Source organism: Aulonocara sp. 'chitande type north' Nkhata Bay, linkage group LG6, assembly GCF_057382095.1.
Source record: "Aulonocara sp. 'chitande type north' Nkhata Bay isolate Kocher_YH1m ecotype deep benthic linkage group LG6, A_spYH_male_GT1.1, whole genome shotgun sequence".
Lineage (NCBI taxonomy): Eukaryota > Metazoa > Chordata > Actinopteri > Cichliformes > Cichlidae > Aulonocara > Aulonocara sp. 'chitande type north' Nkhata Bay.
In genome coordinates, this window is record NC_141349.1 from 28,909,995 (window position 1) to 28,934,854 (window position 24,860).

Here is a 24,860-nt window from a genome sequence, read left to right on the forward strand (position 1 = left end):
TAGCCTTTATTTTTGAGACGACAGTAGAGTAGACAGGAAAACAAAGAGTGGGGGTTGGGGAGAGAGCAGCAAATGGTCAAGATGCACTCAAACCTGGGCCCTGGCAAAAGCAATATGCTGCTTAACCCAGTATTTGAGGATTTTACAGCTGGACATAACTTTCTTTTTTTCTGGATTCAAACAGTTCATCAGATAAATGGTTTAAAGTGCATGAAGCTACAAAAGTTTCTAGCCTCATAGAAAGGAAGGACAGAATTATGAAAAACTTTTTGCTAGTATCCTCCGAAGCAGTCAGAGAGTATTTAACTTTGTTGCACTGAGGCTCATCAGAATGCCAAAATAACCAAGGACATGGTCTGCAAATTACTCGTGGCTAGAATTCCTACATATATTGCATTGGTTGAATTTTTGTTTACATGCAGCAATGTTAATAAGCAGCATCTCTGTTATAATAAAATACAAACACAAGACTTGGTTTATGTCTTGGACTCACTTGAGTTTTTAAAAATCTACTGAACTTTACATTTTCAGATCTTGATTACCTCCCTGAAAGTTACTTGTTAAAGAGTCAGATTCTTTACTCTAAGTGAAGCGTTTAATGTCTGTTGACAAAAAAAGAAAAATTCTCTGGGAAATCTTGATTAGCTCTTATACTTAAATCACTGATAAGTCCACTTTCATTCAATTAATCTTAATAATGAGGGTAAATGTGCATTACAGTTTGAGATTCTCCTTTTTCTTCCTGTGTTCAAAACCTCTCCAGTCCCTCCTGAGGGGAAGTGAACCCTGGGTAAAAGGAAGATCAGGTTTGTTGTCGCACTCACACAGCTTTTTAACATCATCTGCTTTCTGAATGCTCTGTTATGTTTTTAAAAGTCATGGTTCCCATGAGTCAAATCCCCTGATCCTTTCCTTTCCCATGTGTGTGTGTTTGTGTTTTTCTGTTGCTGTCCTCATCCCTTCCTCTCTTCTTAAACCAGAAATTACATTTCCAGAGGTGGCGTCTCGCTCTCGAGAGGAAGAGATCGTTAAATTTTATGCCAGCTGCTGTCTAGAGTTCAATAGATAGACCAGAGAGAAGAAGGAAGCCACAAGAGTACACAGTAATAGAAGTGTGGGGTTAATATACGCACAATTTAGCATCCTCTAATAATTTAATGGAATGTTTCTATGCCAAATATCAGTTAAAGAATTTAAAAAGATTTTCATCTTCAGGCAAAATTGCATTAAAACCCAGTTCTACTCAAAGCTGCTGTTTTTTTAACCATTTTCACCAATAGTTGCAATATCAGACAAAAGTATCCTATAGAAACTGTGACACAGACAAAATAACGCAATTAAAAAAACAAAACAAATAGAGCATACAATATTGCACTTACACTTCAAATATATGCCTATATTAGCATCAACTCCTGCTACAAGGGCGTACAACATTGTCTTCAAAGAAATGAGATAAAACTGAATCACCTAAATCACACAAGCATGAACGAATTCTTGTGAAGGACTCCAGTCATAATGATCACATACGCCAAACACAGGTCTGAAGTTTAAACACACAAAAGCTATAAAGTCGACTAGTCTAAATAACATGACTGCGTATCGTGTGAGAATGCTACGAATTCTTCTCCACAGCACTAGCTCACATTTCCTTTTTCCGTCAAGGTCTATTTCCAAGTGGTGTTTGTATCATCTTATCCATATTGTAAACGCTCAATCCACAAGTCCTTCTTAAATCCTCATGAAAGCCTATGACAGGTTTTGCCTGGTGAAGCTGACAGCAGCACAGGCCCCTAGCTTAATCCTTCCCTGTGTTCTGTTTGATGGAGATAACATGATGACATGTTTACAGAAGGCAGTGACAGAGCGAGGCTGACAGCTCAAAGTTGGAAGGGTAGTGGAGCCTCTCACTGGGCTCTCATGTGTATCCCTGACAGAGGAAATCCCTCAAACATAATCCCCCCCAATCTGTAAGTTCAAACCACAGGAACACAATGATTAAAAAGGGACCTATTATCCTTTGCATTCTAGTAGACTAGCTTTGCATGATTCTTATTTCAAAATAATCTTTATTTATCTGCTGGGCCTTTTTGCAGCCCCTCAGTTCACACTGAAACAAGCTGTTTTAGCTCTTTTGCCTACACTTTGTTGCACTTTCTTCTAATTAACTGAAGGTTTCAAAAGCAAGTCTGAGCGGCTGCTGTATAATGTCTCAGTGGCATAATAATGATCCAGGAGTAGAAAAAAATTGGGGGGGGAAACCCCTAACAGATCCACTTTTAAAGGTTCTCCTTTCTCCGTAAAATGGCGTGATTTTGTGAGGTCAGTCAAGGAAAGAGCTGACACAAACTGAAATAAGAACTCAAGAAAAGGTCTGGAAAAGGCTACTGGCCCACTTCATCTTTCAGTCTTGTAACATGACAGCCCACTGAGAACGCAGCCGCTGTCCCGGTGTGGAGCAAAAGCAGATGGTGTTGATATGCTTGTCACTCGTAAACGTCTGTTAAGGACCTTTAACAAAATACCTCACAAAGATTGAAAGAGTGAGAGTGGATGACCAGAGAAAGCTGTAAATGGAGGACCCTTTAGGTGAAGGACGAGTCAAGAAAAGAAAAAAGGAAAAGAAACATGAGCCAAATGAAACAATATCAGTGACAAGCTGAAAAACAATAGGAGAATACAAAGCCCAGCGCAGCAGGGCAGACACTGTGGTGCTGTGTACCACTGTGAGAGCCCGCTGTTCTGGGCAGCACTCAGCAGACTGAGAGACCACAGCTGTAACTCAGAAGCCCGGGCGTTTCTGAGAAACATGGAAGGGGAACTAGGAGGGTCTCACCACAGAACCATCCACAGCTGCAATAAGGGAAGTAGGATAGGGCAAAGGACAAACAAAGACCATAAAGGAATAAATCAAGCAACCACTAAGCATCAAGTGGGAAAGGGGCTGGCTTGTTTGCATATATCAATGGGCAGCACTTAATTGGGGGAAATGAGAAGCAACTCGCTGTGCACAAATGGCTTCTGCACTTCTTCTGCACACAGTTTTGTTGTACCCTTTATCTGTTCAGAAAAACATCCAGCTAATCGGGTCTATTAACGGACCCTTTTCAATGCAATTATATAGACAAGCTACAAGTCAAGACTTCAGAGTGAGCCAAAGCTAAAAACTGATTCTAATTTAAAGAACCATGAGGTATCTGTGTGCAAGCCATAGACCAAATTGTATCATTTTCTATTACCAGTTTAGAGTCAAGATGCCACAGCAGAGCATAATATTATAGACTGGTGCAGTTCTGTAGAGCAGACCACCACAAATAATAATCCACTCTAACCCCCTCCACCCACCCAGTGTCGGCAGGTCCTCAAACTGTCACCTCTGACAGGACGTGACATGTCTGACTTCCTCCAGGCACTGACATACGTACAGACAGAAAATGTCAGCTGTGGGCAGATAAACAAGCCATTTTTAAACAAAATGTGACATTTATGACTCGTGCATTTTTATTTCCTACCACCACCTGACAAAGACAAGAATGAATAAAAACTTCACAATGGCGAACAAGAAAGACAAGCAAGCTTTTAACATGTGGGTAAAAGGTGTGCACGCTAATGTGTGAAAACATATTGTCAGCCTGTTTCTTAATAGTAAAACAAGTTCACACTATTCCTCTCCACTCAGCTCTTCTTCCTTCGGGGAAAATTCTTTGGTCAAGAACACCAAAAGTGTGTTGAATGTCAAAAATGACACCAGCAGTGGGTTATGTGTCCACAGGGGTGGATTTATACCTTTAAAGGATCAGGTTTGAAGTCTTTATGCGCTCGCAAAACAACAATAAGTCTCTGAAAATGATCCATCTGCCAAAGCTCACGATAATGCAAGACTTAATTACAGAAGGGGAAGTAACCCCCTTCATTTATTTTGGGCTGCTAGCCCCAAACAATCCTAATGAAGCGTTTATCTGTTGTGATTGAATTACTTATTATTATCCAGCTACAGTAATCTGATTAGTAGCATGTAAACAATGGATGACTGACTTTAACCAAAGGATTTTGTAATAATGCTTCATGTAAATCAGACGTGAGGCATTAGGAGTAAGTAATATCAAATGTATTGTGTGATAAGCTGTAACAGTGACAGCAGCACGACTGCTGTGGGGAAAAACACATTTAAATTAATTTCCTAATTCAATAATGTTCTGGTGGTATTGTGGCGCTACAGTGACTTCAGGGTAGCAACACAAAATGCATGCATTTATTCATGCAGACGCAATACGCAAGGATGAATGCATCTCTTTACTTATCAGACATTAAGATGAAATGCAGCTGGTTCGTGTTGGTTAACGAGAACATTTCCAATAACACAACAAGAGAGCAAATGGAACGGAAAGATCTATCTGCTACATTAGCTATGAGATGAGTGGGATTCAAGGGCATCGTATCCAACAAAGCAACTGTTCAGCTACTGTACTAAAAAAATGGGTAAGAGAAGATCATCGGAGACACCAAAAGTATGAGATCACAGCTAAAGTGACTAATCACATCCTTGCACAATTTTCTTCCTGCTTGAAGCAACTGACAGGAGTTAGAGGAAGAGATAAGTCCTTCCCTGAGAAAGTCTCAAGGCAAATCTCAAACTCACAACATGACCTGTTTGACTCTTCAACTTTAGCTGAACTTGGCAACAAACTCTCTGGAGAGAAGACACAAGGGATTGACAAAATTAAATCACATCACAACAGCTTAGGTCCATCGGTCCTTGGCTAATCCACTGCACTGGATCAAACAGAGCCTTGAAACTGTGATGTGAGGAGAGCTGAGGCTAAAAGAAGGGATCCTTACTACAGAGAACCCTGGAGGCATGCAACTTAAAGAGGAATACGGGCTACCCTGATTGGTCAATCACTCTGCCTCTTTATGCGAGGCTGACTACCCATCCATGCTTCAGAGTTGAGGACACAATGGGGAGGGAAAGCAAGAAAGAAAGGGAGAGGGTGGGAGGAGGGGGAAAGTAAGGAGGGGGGAGAGTAGCAATGCTGACCCCCCAAACTCTTCCCGATAGTTGAACAATAGGAAAGAAGAAGAAGAGTGGGAAAGGGAGAAAAATTAAGGTATTTACACTAAATTTGGCTAGCTGTACAGATCTCCTGCAAAAAAACCCCCATCTAATCTACTCCCAGCTTCAAAACTTTACTTTCTGAGCACACATGAAGCACCTAGCAAACTAACTCTGACACCAAACAGCCCCAGAGGACACATTTACCCCCTCCCCACACACCGACACACCGCCCTTTTGTTTCCCTTTCCCTCCCTCTTACAGCCTGCCCCCTTTTATACTTTTTCTAAAACCATTCCCCACTGTTACTGCGAAACAGAAAAGTACACGGTAAACATAAAAATCCACAACTCACCCAACCCTTTCCTCTCCTCTCTTTCTTCCTCTCAATCACAGATTCAGCTGTAGAGGCCAGGCTGCCGCTTCTCCTCCCGGCCACGCCCACACGTGGTCATGTGACTGCCATCCCAAGTGGCTAAGAAGGCATTCGGCAGTCACACCCCTCATTCAAAGAAAGTGAATGAGGAATATTGTGGATATAGCGAGCTATCCTAAACCACATTTATTATAGATAAAGTTTTATGTCTTTATGGGAAAAGGAAATTACAAAAGAAGAGTGTGTGTTTGCACAATACAACAGGCAATACCTACTTCCCTGTCCTTATGTGTGCCCATATGCTCTCTACCACCCCCAACTGCTTTGCTTCACAGCAAGAAGTGTAACAGATTATCTGTGTGTGCACACTAACAGCATTTGGTCTTTCCTTCAGTCCTCATTGCGCCTCTTTCTGAAATAATAGGCAGCACACACACACACCAACATGCATCCTCTCCCTCCAGCTGTAGCTGACTCATGACCAAAACCATGACTAATTCAGAACATTTCAGAGTTTATAAAAATAAAACTACATAAAGGAATATTTTGCGAAAAATGCTGTAAAAGGATCTACTTGTTTTATGCACCGTTCCCTTTTCAGCTTCGATTTCCCTCTAAAAACTGGCAACAAGGAAATAAGCTCATAGTTTGTAAGAACGCCCCCACCCCCAGTAAAGCTTACCAAACAATTAGTGAGTGTTGTTTTGGAGGGTTATGTGTTGACCAGGTATAGTGGCTTCCTGTGGTCCAAGGCGGTTGATATAAAGACTCAAGGAATGATTAACTTTAGTTGTTTTCTTCTCCTTTCAGTTGTTATGCTTAGCCAGCTGGGCTTTAGCTTTGCCTCAGTGGGCTTTAGGTACACTCTTAATTGGTAGACGTAAGAGAAGTCTTTGCCGTTTTAACCTGCAACCAAAAACCCAATACGGTTATTTCCAGTGATGCCAAACTACTTGTTTTCCAACAGAAAACGTATGTCCTGGATGTTCCCCCTGTTACACATGCTGTTTTTATTTTGCTGTGGTAACCCAGCACCGCTCAGTGTATGAAATAGTCGTGTAAGAACTAGACTGTACTTGTGTGAAGCTGCACTGAAGTAAGCATTGGCTGCGAAACAGCAGAAAGTATTTCCAAATCCCAAATGTTCCTTGGAAATGTGTAGGCCTTGTGCTCCTGCTTCCTCTGTCCCTCCTCTCCAACAACATAGAGGTTCACATTGATCAAATCCATCCCTCCGACTGAGAAATACTAATAGTGCAGTCAGCGTGCGAGGAGCTGTTTTCTGAGAACAGATTTTTATGAATAAAGACAAAGAAAGATTTCTGCTACAAAGTGGATTTAATCTTAACTTACTGGAAGAAGAGCGTGATTAATTTGTTCCTTTGTTGACTTGGCTCTGCTTTTTTTTCCATCAGCATGCAGGCTGAAGGTCTGACAGAGGTTTTCATAACATTCAGCAGAAATACTTCCTTCCTGTCAAAAATGGAGCTGAATCTGACTCTTGGCAGCGGTTTTGTTGTGAATATGAAACCAAAGCAAACATGCAATATGGTGTGTTGTGGGTATCAGGTACCCAAACATATTCACTGCTGTTATCAGTTTGCATATACAAGCTACGAGTTTTTAAGATACACCTATTAAGAAATCTCAAACATAGAAACAGCAAATCGATTTAATACTGAGCAACTGCTCAGAAAGTTTACATTCACTTCCTTCACTCGGACCATGATAAAAGATTAGCTTTACCACAGGACCGGATCAACCATGTTATCTGATGTCTGTATCTAGAACACCAGCATAACTTTGTGAGACATCATTTATGGTTAATTCTCCTGTGATCTATATGACTAAAGCATCTAACAACTTTAAGCTATATGCAGCAGTTCCAAGGTTCAGTTTAGGCTATGTCCTGGGCTTGTATCACAGCTGTCATCAGATTCAATTATGAATATAAATCTAATGAACTTTTGCTACATAAGGAAAAAAAACCCAAAAAGATAAATGTTTTCACTGTCCCACATGCCTTTTCGGGTGACACGCTTTCTGACAAATTTCTGTTTTATCAAAGAAGATATTTTCCCTTCAGTTGTCACCAGACAATAAACAATGTTGTCAGTATGGACCTTGCGACACACCAGTGTCTGAAGTTCCCATTTCCTCTTGGAGGAAACAAACATCAAAGGAGAGGAGACATTTTATTAGTGCTGCAAAGAGCCTAAAAGACGGATTTCAGAAAAAGCAGGCGGGGGTGCAATATGTGTGTTTGTGTATTATAGATACATTTCCTTACTTATCAATGTATATTTAGAGTGTAGTATGCATCCCATGCTAAAATGCTATGACTCATATCTGCACAACAAATAAGTGATTCAGACGGCCAAAATAACCCAACAATCACCTCTACTTCAGCCACACAGTGCTATCTGTGGCCTGATCCACGTGTCGCTGCTTCACTGTAAATCTAAATAAATAAAGAGTTTCCTCTTTCACTTTAATTTCAGCTCAAATACATCAAGCCATTAAAACCTGTGGTAACCGAATGCTAATATGTAGGGATGGCTGAGGGGAATACGAGCTTTGCCTTAAGGCCAAAGCTGATTTCTGAAGGCTACCCAATCAGGGCAGAGCACATACTGAGCTGATTAAAAGAGTCGCTTCCATGACTCAGCGGACTCAGTGACACATCCTCCCCAGGAGAGGTTGGGGAGCTGAGGAGAGAGCAGAAAGCAAAGGGAAGGAAGGCCGGGAGGGAAAGAGGAGGCAGAGAAGAGAGATAGCAGCAGGAAAAGTAGCGGGTGGGGGTGGTTGGGAAAGTAAGGAACAAGACAGAGAAGGGGAAAGAAGAAGAACATCTGTCTTGGCCTAGATATCTATGGGGAAGATAGCTGGGTCTGCTGGAGACTTCCTGTTGTGTTTTTTTTGCTGTGGTTGCTCTGCTCTCCTGTGGTGCAAATGGAGACAGCATGTGTGATGAGCGAGGACACCCAAAAGTGTTCTCGCAAGACTCAACTTCTGGTTAAAATCGCCAAACATATATTAACAGTTCTGCTGGATTAGTCTGCAAATATATCTCCAGCTACTTCACATGTTGACAGTAAAATATTTCACTGCTCCAGGTTTTTTTCTTCAGCCTGCAGCTTGGACAATTTATCTCAAGGCTACTATGACGTATGCTCATGCTTGTATTTTATTAGCTTTTCACTGTACCAAACTAGAAAAGAATGTGCTTCGTTCTTTCTTTCTTTTTGTTTTTAACAATGATGAAACCATTGAAGATAAAGTGATTTTGTGGTCCGAGCAGTTGTTTAAAGAGATGTGTCTGCTTGTGGTTTACTGTTTCTCTTAAAAAGCCACTAAAGCATTCCCAGCTGGACTGCTTAATACAGAGATGAGTTAAAAAGACAAAGAGAAGTAGAAGCCTCTTCCACTTTCAATTACCATATTTAAAAAAAAATCCCACTCATTCTTCTATAACGATGTTTTCTTTCAAATGTAACCACATCACCATTCTGGTAAGAACAACATGTTTTTCCAATTCATAGGAATGAAAGGAGGAAATGCAGAATGGTGTCTCATAAGACATTAAAACACTGATCTTTGCAAAATTGTGAATTGAAAAAATGTTGAAAAAAAAACTCTTTTCCTGCACCAATTTCCCTGCATCCCCATCTGAGGAGGATTCATTGTTCATCCTTTTCCATGATTGTCCTTAATGGAAACCAGACAGTTATTCTGCCTCTGTAAGGAGATAGTCCAAAACAGCCAAGCTCTCCCACAGATACAAAAAAGACAATGCCTGAACAGATACTCACACAGGGGTTCTGTCTTGTGGTTGTTGTACATCTCGCTGCAAGTAGAAGTCATATCTCCTCAAAGCGCCTTTCCTTCTGCACCTCTTTCTTACTTTCACAAGTGAAAGACCAGGAGTTAAACTTCTAGTCCATACAAGCCAGTGTGTGATCTCTCACAATGTCCTCTAGTCTTCCCTGCTGACCACCAAGCAGAAAAACTACAGAGAACTGGCCTTCTGGGGAATCTCTAGCCCCCTGCTAGGTCTGCGGGGGCCAGGATTGGGGATGACTCAATTCTAAAAATGAAAACAGGACGGAAGGAGCTCTGTGATTAAACTGTTTGTGCGGTCACGGCATGTCTTCGTGAAACATCTAACTATGTTATGATGCTAATTAAATCTAAACAGAAACCTGGGATGTGCACAGACATGGAAGCAGATAGAGATGGAAAATGAAGTTCAGCTTCTGACATTATAAATATCCTTCTTCTGTAACTGGTGTCAGCATTCGTTTGTCGACAGGACAAAAATACCACATAAGGCTTCCACTGAACATTGAACCTCAGTTTGATGGTGCATGAGAGACGAATGAATCTGAGGAAACTTGTCATTTCTCTGTGCAGTTGTGTTTTCCACCCTCATCTGCCCGCTCTGCCGCTGAGTGATGCTGATGACTACAGTTGGCTGTGTACCATTAGCAAATCCTTCACACCATCGAGGCTGGACGTGAAAGTTCACCCAAAGTTCCTTCAAGCTCAATTGGTACATTTCTTTTCTCAACAGATGACGGGGTTCTTCAAACAAGGTAATTGCACTAAAAACCACAAAGCTGCAGGCATATTATCTAAATCCCTAAACTATCATTGTAAATCCCATTTATAGCAAAAGATCCAGATCACTGCTTTTAGAGTCTGTGCTGATTATTGGAAAGTAAAGACTTGAGCATCAGTAATGATGCTTGCCCTTTCTGAACTGAGAAACCAATCAGTCAGCAGCGCAGCATGTCTGAATCAGGCTTACAAAGCTAATCTAACACATTAATCAGCAGGGTGAAGGTAAGAGCGCAAAAGAGGCGATGAAGATTATTAATATAAAAAGTTATGTAGCACTTCAGTTTTTTTTCTAAACTTCATTCTCTGTTATGAAATGTCATTTACTGACACTGAAATTTTATACTTTTAAATTTCACATGTGCAGAGTCTGCACAGTTCAGCATCAGCAAGATCACATTTTTTATAACTGCGCTGTCTTTAAGTGGTTTAAGATAATCACCTGTTGTTGGTGCACAATGAGGGACGAGACTGCACAATCTCATCTTTATTTTTGGGTTCTTTTCCACGCACATTCACTTCAGACATACTAACACACCAGTCCCTCCGCTTTACTCGTTTCAGCAGATGGTAAGTCTGTGATGCAAAAGGCCATCTGTCTGTCCATGCACAAAACAGCCCCCTATCAGCCAACAAGTGGATAAAACATCATTAGTAGAAAATGTGGAGACAAACACATGAACTTTTCTCCTGCACTGAAACGACTCTAAACAATCAATATCTGAAATGTATTTTACCCCGACTCACACAGATCCATGAAACACGCTTGAGTGAGCAAGAGGCGTTAACCAAACGAGCTCACCAGATTTAAAAGTGGGAAAAAACTGTTTTTGTCAACTTTAGAATTGGAGTTATATACGTGTAATGCTGCTTACTATCATAATTATGCAATTCATCGTCATTCTGGTCACGTTTTAGGTTTGTTTGTAAATGTTTTTGATATGATAATAGTGGATTTGATGCTCAGTTTCACCACCTGAACATATCTGAAGATCAGTTCTTTAAATTTATCAAAGTTTTACTGAAAAAACAAAACAATGGCTGATAATAGCATGCCATATTCCATTTTAACCTCCTCTTTAATTTCATGACCAAGATAAGAGGTATGATTTTCTCATCAGCTTTTCCAAGACAAATGAATCACTAGCCCCATATCTAGATAAATAACAAGGAAGAATCATACGCCGGAAGGCCAGATAAATGAAGATAATGTCAACAGACTAAATGCTATCTTGCCTTCCTTCATTAGGCTCTGATGGCCCATATCCTACTATCTGTCTTTTTCTCTTACGGCAAGGTCGCTGCTTCTTTGTGATGTGTGTGCGTGTGTGAAAGTCTAAAGCTGAGCTGTTTACGTTTTGCCAAAAGTTAATTTCCTAGTCAGATGAGTTTAGTATATTCAAAGTAGTAAATGCTTGGGTATACATATGCTTTAAAATATAAGTGAAGGAGAACTATATGAACATGTTTGGGTTCACAGCATGCAGGGGTAACTGAATGGAGAAGGGGGTGTTTACAGCAGTTTGGGGATTTGGCATAATGACTTAACAGGACAGAGGTCTTTCTGCAGTGGTGGGAAACTTCTTTAACCCTTGACTTCCCCCAGATGCTCAGTGTAAACTTTAACTTCCGAAAGCCTTTTCTGGGTGAGAGGGGAACTGTGTGTGTCTGTGGTCTGTGTGTGTGCGTGTGTATGTGGGACTATTTATCTGAGGCAGAAGGGCTGTCCCTTTCCCATTATTCAGCTCCACCTTCCAGTGTAAGATGTTCATTGTAAATAAGGAAAACATTTCATGTCAAGTCTTTTTAGTGTCTGCACACTTCAAAGAACTGCAAAGCAGTTTATTGAAAAAATGTCTATCCCACTGATATATTGGTGTATTAAAAACATTCATAACATATGAATGGAAAAGCCTGACATCTCTTTTCTGCACCAGCATGGTTCAAATTTCTGACCCTGGAGCTTTTTTCTTCATTAAGCTCCAGCCATGAGAGAAAGCGCAGTTGTATGAAAATTAAACTGTCTGAAAAAGCATGAAACACAGCTTTATTTTACCTGCCACCCAGACTCATTTCATTTCATTTCATTTTTCATTTCATTTATTTATTTATTTATTTATTTATTTATTTATTTATTTATTTATTTATTTCACACTTGGTACAACAGTTTCCACAGTTAGTTCTTTCAGACAAACCAACCACACTTTCTGTCAGTAAAGCACTGCAACAATGTGTGAAAAGGAGCAGGAAGAAGAAAATATTCTTATTAAACCCTGCCCCCTATCTACAATCCAACTTATATTGCAAGTGGGCACCACAAATAAAGGAACAAACTAACATTAACATTTATCTCCGGTCCTGACTCAAACCAAACAACAAATTTACAATCAGAATATACCACTCCACATAGTAACAAGGAGAAAAGATAAGAAAAGAAAATAAATAAAACAAAAAACAATGGATCCTTTTTCAATGAACTCCAATTTCATTCACATTCTTCATATTGAGTTATCGTTTTAAGCATGTCACACTTTTTAAAACAATGTAAATTTATACAATTCTTTAAATTATAATGAAGAGAGTTCCACAGTCGTATACCCCTAACCGTTGGACTCATTAATCTTTGTGTAGTCCTAGCTAGCTGATGCTTAAAAGAAAATTTCCTTCTGCTGTCTTCTCCCCCCGAACACATTAAAAACACTCTTTGTAACTTAAAAGGCAAAATATTACTTTTAGCATTAAACATAATTAATTATATTAATTAACAATTTCGATTTTATAAATAATTTATTTGTATGTTCCCTTTATTTAATATTATGAATCATTCATATCACTTTCTTCTGTAATAAGTTTAGAGGTTTTATAGTATTCTCATATGTATTCCCCCAAACTTCGACACAGTAACTAAAGTATGAGAAAAACAATGAAAAATATAAAATGCGCATTGTTTTGTAGTCTAATAAATCTCTTACATTTCCCAAAATATAAATGTTTTTAACCATCTTCTTTCTAATATACTCGATATGTGATTTCCACATCAAATTTTCATCTACTATGACACCCAAAAAGCAAAATTCAGTAACTCTTTCAATCAATTCTCCATTAATGGACATAATGACTTCTTCCTCCTTTACACGATTGCCAAATATCATGAATTTCGTTTTTGTCAGATTCAAAGATAATTTATTTACATAGGGTTACTCAAGATTTACTAATCACACACTGCCTCCTGCTGGCTTGTTGGGGAAGCACAGTGACAGTGAAAGTCATGCACAAGATAATAGGAACTGACGCTTGTCACTGCTGTCACTGCAGGGCGTTTTTTGAACTGAAAAAATAGATGTAAACTCGAGGCTCGCTGACTTCACATGAGCAAAAGTGCTCATTAATTTGCAGCACAGCCAAAGACACAGACACGAAGAGTCTCCCCTTCAGCGCAAGAGCGTCATTTTAAGCCACAAATTTCTCATCATCATGATCAAGGATCTTGAATTATTTGGCAAAAATGTACTTCTATCTAAAAAAATATTATTATAATCCAACAGAAGAGAGGATTTTCAAACAATTCAAACAAAATGATTCTCGCGTTAATGAAAGAACAACAAACTAAAGTAGGATTTTATTCCCATTAAGGAACAGCTCCTCCTCACAAGCGCATAGGTAAAGCCTGCCCCCGCTCTCATTTTTTTCCTTGGCAATTAGCCGAAGGGTCACTCTGAGTAATGGTCTGGGATCAGTCCAGAGTAATTACACTGGGAGAGGATTGACCCCACATGTGCCTCTGCCGGAGGCTGCGTGTTTGCATGTGTGTGTGTCGATGAGAGACAACAAAAACACGCATACACACAAAAAGAGAGATTAAGAAAGCATGCTTGTTTGTGTGTGCATGTGTGTGTGCGTGTGTGGCCTTTTTTGACCTTTGGACAAGCAGAGACAAATCGCCCTCCACCCTCTGTGGACGCCTCCTCCTCACTTTTAGAAGGTCAGTCCAAACTAAAGACAAATGGCCTCACTTGGTCTTTCTTTCACAGTGACCACATTTTAATTATGAACAGAAATGTCAATAATAATAGGAATCAATTAAGGCAATAGGCAGACATATTCTGTCCAGCTGAAATGAGGATATCACTTTTGTTCCGTACCATCACAACAGGAAGACAGGACACAATGGCACTACATGAAGCGACTCCTCAGTAACACCCATTAAATACACATTTACTCTCAAAGCCATAGCCTTGGTTTCCTTTGCAATTGTATTTTTAGTGTGTTACAGTTTACACTTTCTGATGTTCTGAATTTCCTCTCTACCCTTATCACAACAAAATACTGAAGAAGTGAGCAAATGAGGTTACTGGATGTTACCCTTTCCCAATGATAACCTATACCAGTCCCATCATCCCACAGATAAAGACACTATTTATGGTCAGCCACTCTAATGAGTTACTATAAAAGTCCATGCTTGATCTTAAAATAAAGGCTTTTCCGGCAAGAAGAAATTGTATTAAAGTTGAAAAATGTGTCAGAAAAAAAGTGCTAAAAAAATTCTGACTACAGGTGGTTCAAGCATTTCTGTCCAGAGATATTACGGCTCCTTCTGCAATGAACTGGTGAATAGCAGGCCTAACTGTCAAGATAACGAGTGGACCAGATACCCATCAGAATGCCTCTGGCCTGAAGTGAAGCTTTGTTGTTACATTTCTTAGATGTGCTGGATCAGTTTAAAGCTGTTACTTAAAAAAGCTGCTTCTTTCTGCTTCAAGTACTTAAGCTGCCATCTATCACAGCTGAACCGAGACAATATTGAGGTCTTTTAATATTTCACCACATTATACAAGATAGAAAATTCTGAATTTGTTTGAGATTTAAACACGTCTCTCCCTGTTCAGCTCAACCCCTTGGTTATTATCAGCAAAATTTTGACTAGAATTCTGTAATGAAACAGTTTTTTAACACTAAACTTTTTATGGAACCTAATAGACTAAAAGGGTGAATAAACTGAAGACAGTGGCTTACAGATAAATATAAGAAAACTCCAACAAGTGTTAATGTCAAGTCCAAATGTGCATTTGAGTCTTTGTGCATCTGTTGGGAGTAGAACAGCCGTCCACGTCCCTAGCTAAAACACCATAATGAACTTAGTATGTACAGTTGCCTGAGATGACATCTGTTGCTATGATTTGGTGCAGTATAATAAAATTTGACAGAATTGTGCGGCCTCTGTTGACTTAACCCTCTTCAGATGACGTATGTGCTATTCATTGATCTACCAGTGATTGTAAGTCACACAGCAGTGGATGTGCGTGCACATTTCTTTTCATGCTGACCTTTTACCTAAACATCCTGGCGTATTTCATTCCCCTTAATGCTCACATCAAAGTACGGAGGGATATTGTTGAGGAAGCTGACTAACTTAGATCACATGACCCCTGTGAGAGGAAGCGCTCTGCTGTGAGGTCAGCTGCAGGGGAAACAATCACACTGAGAGAACACGGAAGGAAGCAAGCACAGCGTACACTATGTGTGAATGTGTGTGTGTGTGTGTGTGTGTGTGTGTGTGTGTGTGTGTGTGTGTGTGTGTGTGTGTGTGCGCACATGTGCGTGTGTGCATATGCACTCATATGATGTGTAATGTCATTTTTCTGGAAAAACTGAATAGGCCGGAAATCAGGGCAAAACACTTTAAAAAAGTAATATGGAAAAAATAATCAAATCATAATCATTAGTTGAAGTGTTGCAAATAACTTTCCCTGTTATCTATGAGGCAGATACACTTCAGAAATTTCAAATCTGTGACAGTAGTGCATTTATAAGCATAACTTTGCAGATGTGTTTTTGCCACAGTTCTCTTTTGCGTTTCTGCCGAAGAGGGCGGGCCCATTCAGGTCACCCCTCATTTAGACCCCTATTTGGGCCTCTCCCTGTGGACAAATAAGTGGCTACAGCTCACATAATCTCGAAGAGAACCGTTTAAAACTCTCAGCACACCGTCAAGAGATTTATAGTAATATGCAATAAAAAAAGACTATAAGTACAACGTGACATACTTACAGCACAGGCACATGGGCGCACTGGGACACTTTTGAACAACAAAAAATCTGCCAGATGATAAAGTGCAGTTTTCATGGTAAAACTAGTGTAATATTTCATACCAGGTAAATATAAAATTAAATGTCTAAAATCAGCAGGAAAACACACACATTATGTTTCATCAAGTGATAATTGCAAAATACTTGGCATTGTTGATAAAAGCTGATATATCCAGCTTATATCCAGTACAGCAGAGTTTTGCATTTTTATACTAGCTTTGGAATGATGCAAGCTAATGGCCATTTAATTGGCATTCGCGGCTAAAGGTGCAGCCAAAAACTTAACAAATAAAGCAGATGGCTGTAGAGTCTGTGGCCATAATCCAATTTTTCTATAATAACAATTTAATAAATGACACTGTGAAAACAGTGTGACATGACAGTGGTTACTCCCAGTGATTAAAATACTTAATCATCACCTGAATCTGTGAAAGAGATTTATAGTCATTTTGCTAATTAATCCTAATGATGATCTTTAAAAGCCATTTGCAAATTAATTTGCAGATCCAAATAATCGACACTCCAAGGAAATAAAAAGAAAATGTCACGTTTAAGTTTTATACCAAAAACTACACAAAGCTACCAATTCATACATTCCTTATCCATATTTGTATCCATCACTGAACAGGTTGCTGGGCTCTCCCAGTGTTAATACAGAGAAGCAGACCTTCACACTCATGCCCAATTTAGTATCATCAGTTACTCATAAGTACAGAAGACAAGGTTTATTCTTTATGTTTACTTCTGCCACTTATGCTGAAAGAGCTCAAAGGTATTTAATTCAATTCAATTCAGTCAAATCATAACAACAGTTGCCTCAAAACACTTTATATAGTAAGGAAATGAACCTACAATAATACAAAGAAAAAAAGAGAAAACCCCAAGAATCTTATGACCTCCTATGAGCAAGAACTTTGGTGACAGTGGGAAGGAAAAACTCCCTTTTAACAGGAAGAAACTGTTCTAAGCCTAATCTTAAAAGTAGAGATAGTGTCTGTCTCCCAAATCCAAACTAGAAGTTGGTCCAAAAGAAGAGGGGCCTGAAAGCTGAAGGCTCTGCCTACTATTCTGCTTCTTAAATACTTTAGGAACAACAAGTAAGCCTGCAGTCTGAGAGCGAAGTGCTCTAATAGGGTGATATGGTACTACAAGGTCATTAAGATAAGATGGGGCCTGATTATTTAAGACCTTGTATGTGAGGAGCAGGATTTTGAATTCAATTCTGGATTTAACAGGAAGCCAATGAAGGGAAGCCAAAACAGGAGAAATATGTTCTCTCTTTCTAGTCCCTGTCAGGACTCTTGCTGCAGCAGTTTGGATTAACTTGAGGCTTTTCAGGAAGTTTTTAGGAGATCGTGATAATAACGAATTACTGTAGTCCAGCCTAGAAGTAATAAATGCATGAACTAGTTTTGCAGTGTCACTCTGAGACAGGATGTTCCTAATTTTAGAGATATTGCGCAAATGGAAGAAAACAGTCTTACATATTTGTTTAATATGTGTATTGAAGGACACATCCTGGTTAAAAATGACTCCAAGGTTCCTCACAGTGTTACTGGAGTCCAGTGTAATGCCATCCAGACTAAGAATCTGGTTGGAAACTGCATTTTAAGATTTTTAAGGATGAGTTCAAAAACCTCAGTTTTATCTGAATTTAGAAGCAGAAAGTTAGAGGTCATCCAGGTCTTCATGTCTTTAAGACGTTCCTCCAGTTTTACTAATTGGTGTGTGTTATCTTACTTTATGGAAAGATAAAGTTGGGTATCAAATGTGTATATCAATAAAATGTATGCTCTGAAACCTGAAGGAAACTATTCAATTAAAACCATTCCTCCGCAGATGATCATTTACCTTCTTTATATCTACTCTTTTAAGAATTTTTGAGATAAAAGGAATGTTGGAGATTGGCCTATAATTACCTAAGACAGTTCAAATGATGACTTTTTTAGTAACGGTTTAACTACTGCCAGCTGACCTTTGCCAGCCCAGCTACAGTGCTGAAGAGAAAGCTAGGGTTGTTTGTATTTCATTCAATCAGTGAAGATGTTCTAGCTTTACAGAGGGCTTTCCGGGCCAAATTATGATCTTTTAAATTAGCGAGGCACCATTTCCTCTCCAGTTTTCGAGTTACCTGCTTTAAGGTGTGCATTTGAGAGTTATACCAGGGAAGTATGACTTAAGGCTTTCTTTTTCAGAGGAACTACTGTGTCTAGAATTGTACTCATTGAAGAAGTAAAAATATTAAAAAGACAATCGAGCTCTGTGGGAGCAGCGTTCAGGTAGCTGCTCTACACTGAGTTGGTGCAAGGCACATAGCATAGCACAAGGCATGTAGCTGGATGTAGAGTTTTCAGAAAACACTATGTCTAGATGAACAGAATAAATGTTTTGAGACACTATCTATAGGTTTTTAATTAAATTGGCTTCGCAAAAAACACAACTGCGAGTTGTAACATGAACAGGAAGTGATGCTCTACCATAGAGAGACCCAATACATAAAGAAGTTTGTCAAATACCACATTTACCTGAACATAAACATAACCAAAAATTATATTCTGTATCACGATCAGTCATTTGAGCTTCGAGCGGCTCGAAATACAACACAGTCCTGTGGGATAAAATCATTTCATGGTCTTACTTCATCTTTCTTACCTTGTACTTAAGACAAATACTATTTAGCTGCCATAATTACTATAAAGGTCAGGCTTTCATCGTATCACAAAACTGCCCCGGCTCTAATGCGCTGTTCAGGAGAGACATGGATAACCACAAACACAGACAGCCCAGTCTACTGTTTCTACCCAGAAACAGGCCTCTAAAGATAAGTTTCCTTGTATTACTGACAGATACGCAGACATCAGATTAATCAAACCAGCTGCTCTTACTGCTGCTTTTTCCTTGGTTAGAGATCTGATACTTGGGTCACTTTGTGCAGAATGGAGCAGTGTGCAGTGTGAGTACAGAAGGGAGCAGGAAAAAATAAAGTCCAAATGGAAGTCCAATAACACCAGAGATCAAATAAAATGCAATCTGGAAAATGTGACAACATTTCTCACTGGGGGATTTTCAAATGTAAACTCGCAGCCAGGAGTTTAAAGTTGCTGTTTCTCATCACATGAGAAAATGTAATTGGTTTCATTTGACTTTAAGACAGTCTTTTATAATCCTTTTAATCTCTTTTCCACTGATGATATTCCCACATCAATATGGTAAGTCAATGCTAAAGCAATTACACAAGCTGGTGAACTATATCAATGCACCAAAGCACCACTTTACTAAAGACGTTAGAATGCATGAGTAGACAGCATGTTAACAAATCTGAGCAGTTTGTCAAAGAGAATTTTCCAAATCAACAACCAACAGCATCCATCTGAAACAACAGCCTTAAGGGTGCGTGATACAAGTAGCAGATGAGAGGCTAACAAATAACCTAACAAATCTCATGGAGATACCATAAAGTTACTGTGTTTCAGACGTGTTTTTTCAAAAAGAGTTCAGCAGACATAATTTCAGGGCACGACTAGAAGGAAAAATATGAGTGGAATAAGCGTGGGTTGGACTGATATATGGTGAAAGCAGACTTACTGTCAGGGTTTGGGGATTTGCGTCCATGGTTAGGCGAGGAGCAGCGGAAAGTGGTGACGATGGTGTTGTGGTGAGGGTTGGGGTGGTGCGGGTGGTGCACTGCTGGATGGTGGCCATTGTTCTCGGGAGGTGGTTTAGTGATGCTGATATCAGGTTTACGGATATCCCCTGGACTAGGGGGCTCAAACTTGCGGGTGTGATTTTGCTCAGGGGCTCGGCTGGTCCCGTTGTTGTTCATGCTGCTCTCATTGCGGCGTGTGACCGGGGAGTCAGTTGACGTCTTGGCAAAAGTCACCTCCCTCTTGTGGCTTGTCTCGGGCGTCTTGGAGTGCCCCAGGACTTCTGGGCGTTTCAGGGCGCTGTTGCTCACAAAGCGTGCGGAAGCAGGGCTGGTGACATTATCGACCTGCTTGCTGGAGGAAGAGATGTCGATGGAGAGTTCAGAACGGCGGGACACAGGCTCCGGAGTCTTGGAACCTCCTCCACCCATGATAGAGCGGGGCTGGGTATAGTTGAGGTTGTTGTTGTTAGTGGCCGGGGTGGCAGAACCGAGGTCACGATAATAGGTGCTGGTGGGAGACATGGCGTTACGGTGAGGTGAGTTGGTTGTCCGGCGGGAGCCGGGTGAAGAGTGAGATGAAGTGTCAACATCCTCTACCTCAAAGGACCTCTTCAGGGCTGCATGAAGGAGACCAAGACAGCGTTTTATTCATACAGTCATTCAAGTGCACGCAAGCAGTTACAAAGTGCTTTACAAGTGATCTAGAAAAAAAGCAAAAAGTTGGTGGATTCACAATAAAATATTATAGAAAATTAAAGCGCTGATTAATAACAACACAAAATCTAGTTAAAACACAGGTTAAATAACACAAAAGTATTGGTCTATATTGGTAAAAGTGTTACCCACTACATATGTAATTAAAGTAAGCAAATAGTAGTACATAAGTACAAAAACAATCTTCAGAAATGTATGAACAACATAACTAAGCTATTGTTGTTCCTGTAGAAATGCTTCAATTCACAAGTAGCAGTTTGCTCTTTTACTGCTGTCTGGCATCAAAATAGTTTAAATTATATTTATATTCATATCACAGGTCATTGTAACAAGTGTGGAATTGTTAATGAAGTAAAAAAGAGGAAAAACACTCTTCTGCTTGACAAATGCATGCAAGCAGTATCTCTAACTTGTACTAAACATACTTGGTTACTTTTCACATAAAACAGAACACAACTGGTTGAAAGCTCGTTAATTTACTGGTACAATTTCTTAAATAAATCAAGTACATCCTTCGCTTATAAACGGTGACATTTACAAGTAGCAGGAACAAAGTCATAAAAAAGTCATCAAAAAGGTCAAACCAATTAAGTGAGAAATATAAAAAGTTAACTGTTTTTTCTAAAGGCATTATGAACAGCACCCAAGTAGTAAAGCGCCTGGGGTTTGAGGGTGGAGAAGCTGTAGGAACAGTTTTGGTGGCACTCGAGAGAAACAGCATGCGCTAGTAATTAAGCCGTGTACTGTATCTAATTTCATTCTCAATCACCAGCAGCAAGTTTTTCGCTGCCGTATGGACTGACATGTTTAAGCCAGTCCATGCCTTTCTTTGTCATGACCTTGCTTGCTACGTGTGTGGTACGCTACAATATAAAATTCTAGGCTTTCACACAGAGTCACTCGAAGCGTTTCACGGCATGTTATAGCGCACGCAATCAGTCAAACATCGACTGCCAAGCATCTGGGCAAAAAAAAGTCCCAAGACTCCCTGTTTTTGAGCAAAGTCAACACACAGATAAAGGCACATAGTTCCCCAAGGTTAGTTGTGATGTGAGAAAATAACAGCACTGTCCAAGAAGACACTGAAGGATGGAATCACCCCCTGGTAAGACTGTGCTGGCTGAGAGTCAACTTGAATTTGACTCTCAGAGTTGCTGTGCCAAGCCAGTGGCCAGGAGCTGGCATCATAATGATATACTAGTAAGACTAGTCCACTCACGCACACCCTTTAAGAGCATCTCTAGTTTCTTACAATCCAAAGCACAGTGCTGATTATTTGATCTGTTTGTGGCTTGCGGTGTTCCCAAGTGTGCCTATGTCTTTATGCAACTATTTGGAGTTTTGTTCAAAATGCTTGTAAAGACATGTAAGTATGTGTTGAGGGAATGTATACATGTTTATTTTTAAGCAACTACACAGGGAGGACACAGAGCTGCAGCTTCACTGCTCTCAAAACTCTGCGGAACTCAACACAATCACATCAAAGCTGCACATCAGCCAGCATCCCTAATCTGATTTACTGCCATGAGATGCCTCCTAGCAGCATGGTGGACATTTGATACAATTTGCTGTCTAAGAAAAATTCAGGCCAAAGCCGATGTCTTGTTCTCCTTTTTGTGTTAGTTGGACACACCAAGGAAATTCCCATGCACCGCGGGAATAAATAAATCTGATCTCACATCTTGGAGTTCGTGGTGATTTGTCTTGCAAATCCCTTTAACTCCCCGCACCTCCCTGTACACCACTCATCTGGACCTTGAGGTACAGTTACCTTTCATCCTTGGCACTATTACTATGTAGAAGACTGGTTTTATAAATGTTGTCTTAGCCATTAGGCAGATAAAACCTGAAGTCACTGAATATAATGTAGCTGTGCAACGCCTGTGCTATGTGTGGAAAACATCTGTTTTACTAAGAAAAGTTGAAACGTTGACAAAAGATCATTAACAACTACTAATAAACACTTTAACAATATTCTTTCTCACAATTCTGTTTCTTATTGCCTGAAGTTCAATATCCAACTTTACAGTCTATTACTTGAATATGCAATCTGTAAATGGTGTCCAAACCCACACTGCAACCGAACTATGCCCTTCTTACGCCTGCTGTCTTGTTTTTGATGATTCCTAAGAGGGAGTCCAAGGTTATGGCTACTTTCAACTCTGACCAGAAAATGAGTCGGTGTGCCAAAATCAGTCTGCACATTTCACAGGAAGCAAAGAGGCTGTGATACATGCATGAGTCTAATCAGTGAGGCATTCTTTTTAACCTCCTCTGCAGTCAGGACTGCAGACACCCGTGCACACTCTTAACTTTTCTTGACACTTGCTGTAGACTTCTGTTTAACTTTGGAGAAGTTGCAAGTGTGAGAAGCGAAACCTGGGGGATATATTCACAAGTCTGACCAAAATCAGAGAGCTGAACCAAAATGTTTTCCAGTGACCTGTTAAGTGATTGCAGATTAGTATTTCTGGTCTTGGCTGCTTTGTGATTATATGCCTTCAGGCACGTGACTGGAGCAAAGGGTTTGAGTGCTTTGCTCTCAGGTTGTTTGTATTTAGAGGCCGTGCAGCCAAGTGTACATAATTTAAGAGCACAAGTGTATTTTAATCTTTCTCTGCTTTTTTTTTTCTAGGAATAAAGAGAGTGGAAAAGGGCATTCGGGGGCATTTTTCATTCACTCATCAGTCAACTCTTATATTCTTATTCATAAAGTCTGTCATACCTCGTTCTGTTTTCTTGTTTAGCCAAAGAAAAAAGAGGAAGAAAGAATATCCTAAGTACAGGATCATATAGCAATAGAAATTGTATTTCTGCAGGACTGACAGATGGATGAAAGAGCATAGTTCCCTGCGAAAGAGCATTCCCAGACTATGAGCAAGAAATGAGAGGTCCAGTCTACCCCAGAGGAAACTCATTAACAGGAGCCAGAGGCCTCATCTCCCCACGTCCCTCCACTACCTATCACTGCCCAGTGTTCCAGTATCTCACACTATCTCCTGTGGGAAGATAATGCAGCTCAGACAATGTATCTCAGGACTACCACTATAAAAAAAACCCAAAACAAAACACACACAAAAACAGAAGCAGCTGTTCACAGTCATTTATCCTATATGCAGCCCAGGTGCCTAGCCACACTGTCTCTTTATCATCAGTGTCATCACTTACTCTCAAGGACATCCCAACAAATGAACGCAAACATTCGGTATCATCTCAGTGCAGATGGACTAATAAGAGATAGTCAGGGCTTTGAGGGCGGAAAACAAACACAAAAGAAAGGAGGGAAAGGCAGAACACTAGAAAGTGGGAGAAGCCAAAACAAAACTGTAAGCACTTCTATTACTGGCATGAGCTGGGAGTGAGGGCTTTCCACACTGATTTGGTATGTCAAAGGCGCACATCATTTGTTAAGGGATGAGCTGACACATTATTACATTGCTGCAATAAGATTGCAAAGGTCGTAAGACTGGAAATATAATAATATAATTGACAAAAATCTTACAACATGAAATATATTGCATATGGTGCTGGCAAGTTTTAGAGATGACTGGTTCTTATTTCAGTGATTAAAAACACTGATTTTTATTTTTTTATTTTTAAATTGATTGATGTTCAGTTCCTGTTAATGAACTTCACCACTTGTTATGTATGTAGCCCAATAAAGGTCCGCTGGGAAAGGGAAGGGATTATGCATCTGAACTGCTGTAAGGCATTTAATGTGGAACAGATGGGTAAAGTGCTTAGTTTGCATTAACAGCAAACTGCTTTAACAGCAAATGAACACCATAAACAGGAGCAGATTAGAAAATTATGTTTTTTTAAACTAAGATGACAAAACTGGGAGAATTACAAATAAAGGACTGTCAGATAAAAGGCGTAGTTTTACAGCACACCTGCAAACATTTCATTCATTTGAGTATTGTGGTAACGTCCTTTTAGATGGTAAATGTATATAAAAGTATATTGCATATATACTGCATATATTGCAGTGCAAACAACAACAACAACATAAACAAAACAGTACATCAGTATTTTGATTAATAAGAGGGCGTACTTCATTTTACATAGCCTTGAACTCACAACTGGGTCCAGTAATTCTAGCCTCAGAGTCATACGTCAAGTGATTAAGACAGTTGCTGTCTGTCACACACTGGTTATTTAAGACCATTTTATGCACAGTGCAGTTTATCTGATGTCAGTAGCCACTGAATATATATCGATGTGGTCAGGCAAGGAAAAACATGACCAAGGCTTTAATTGACAGGACAAGGCCAAACAATAAACGATAGAATTTCACACTATGCTATTCTGCTGGGTAAGACAAAACCTTAATGCTAAACTGTCAAACACACACTTCCTTCAGCTGCC

The 24,860-nt window shown here is 39.8% G+C and overlaps 1 protein-coding gene across 3 annotated transcripts in view; it reads right to left on the reverse strand.

Annotated features, from left to right (window-relative positions):
* Positions 1-24,860, reverse strand: part of septin9b (septin 9b) — a 70,835-nt gene that overhangs the window by 21,991 nt on the left and 23,984 nt on the right. For all 3 annotated transcript variants that reach the window (XM_086296152.1, XM_086296153.1, XM_086296151.1), the window contains exon 2: positions 19,718-20,395. In XM_086296152.1, coding sequence (XP_086152278.1) covers positions 19,718-20,395 — 678 coding nt within the window. The remainder of the gene's footprint in view (positions 1-19,717; positions 20,396-24,860) is intronic.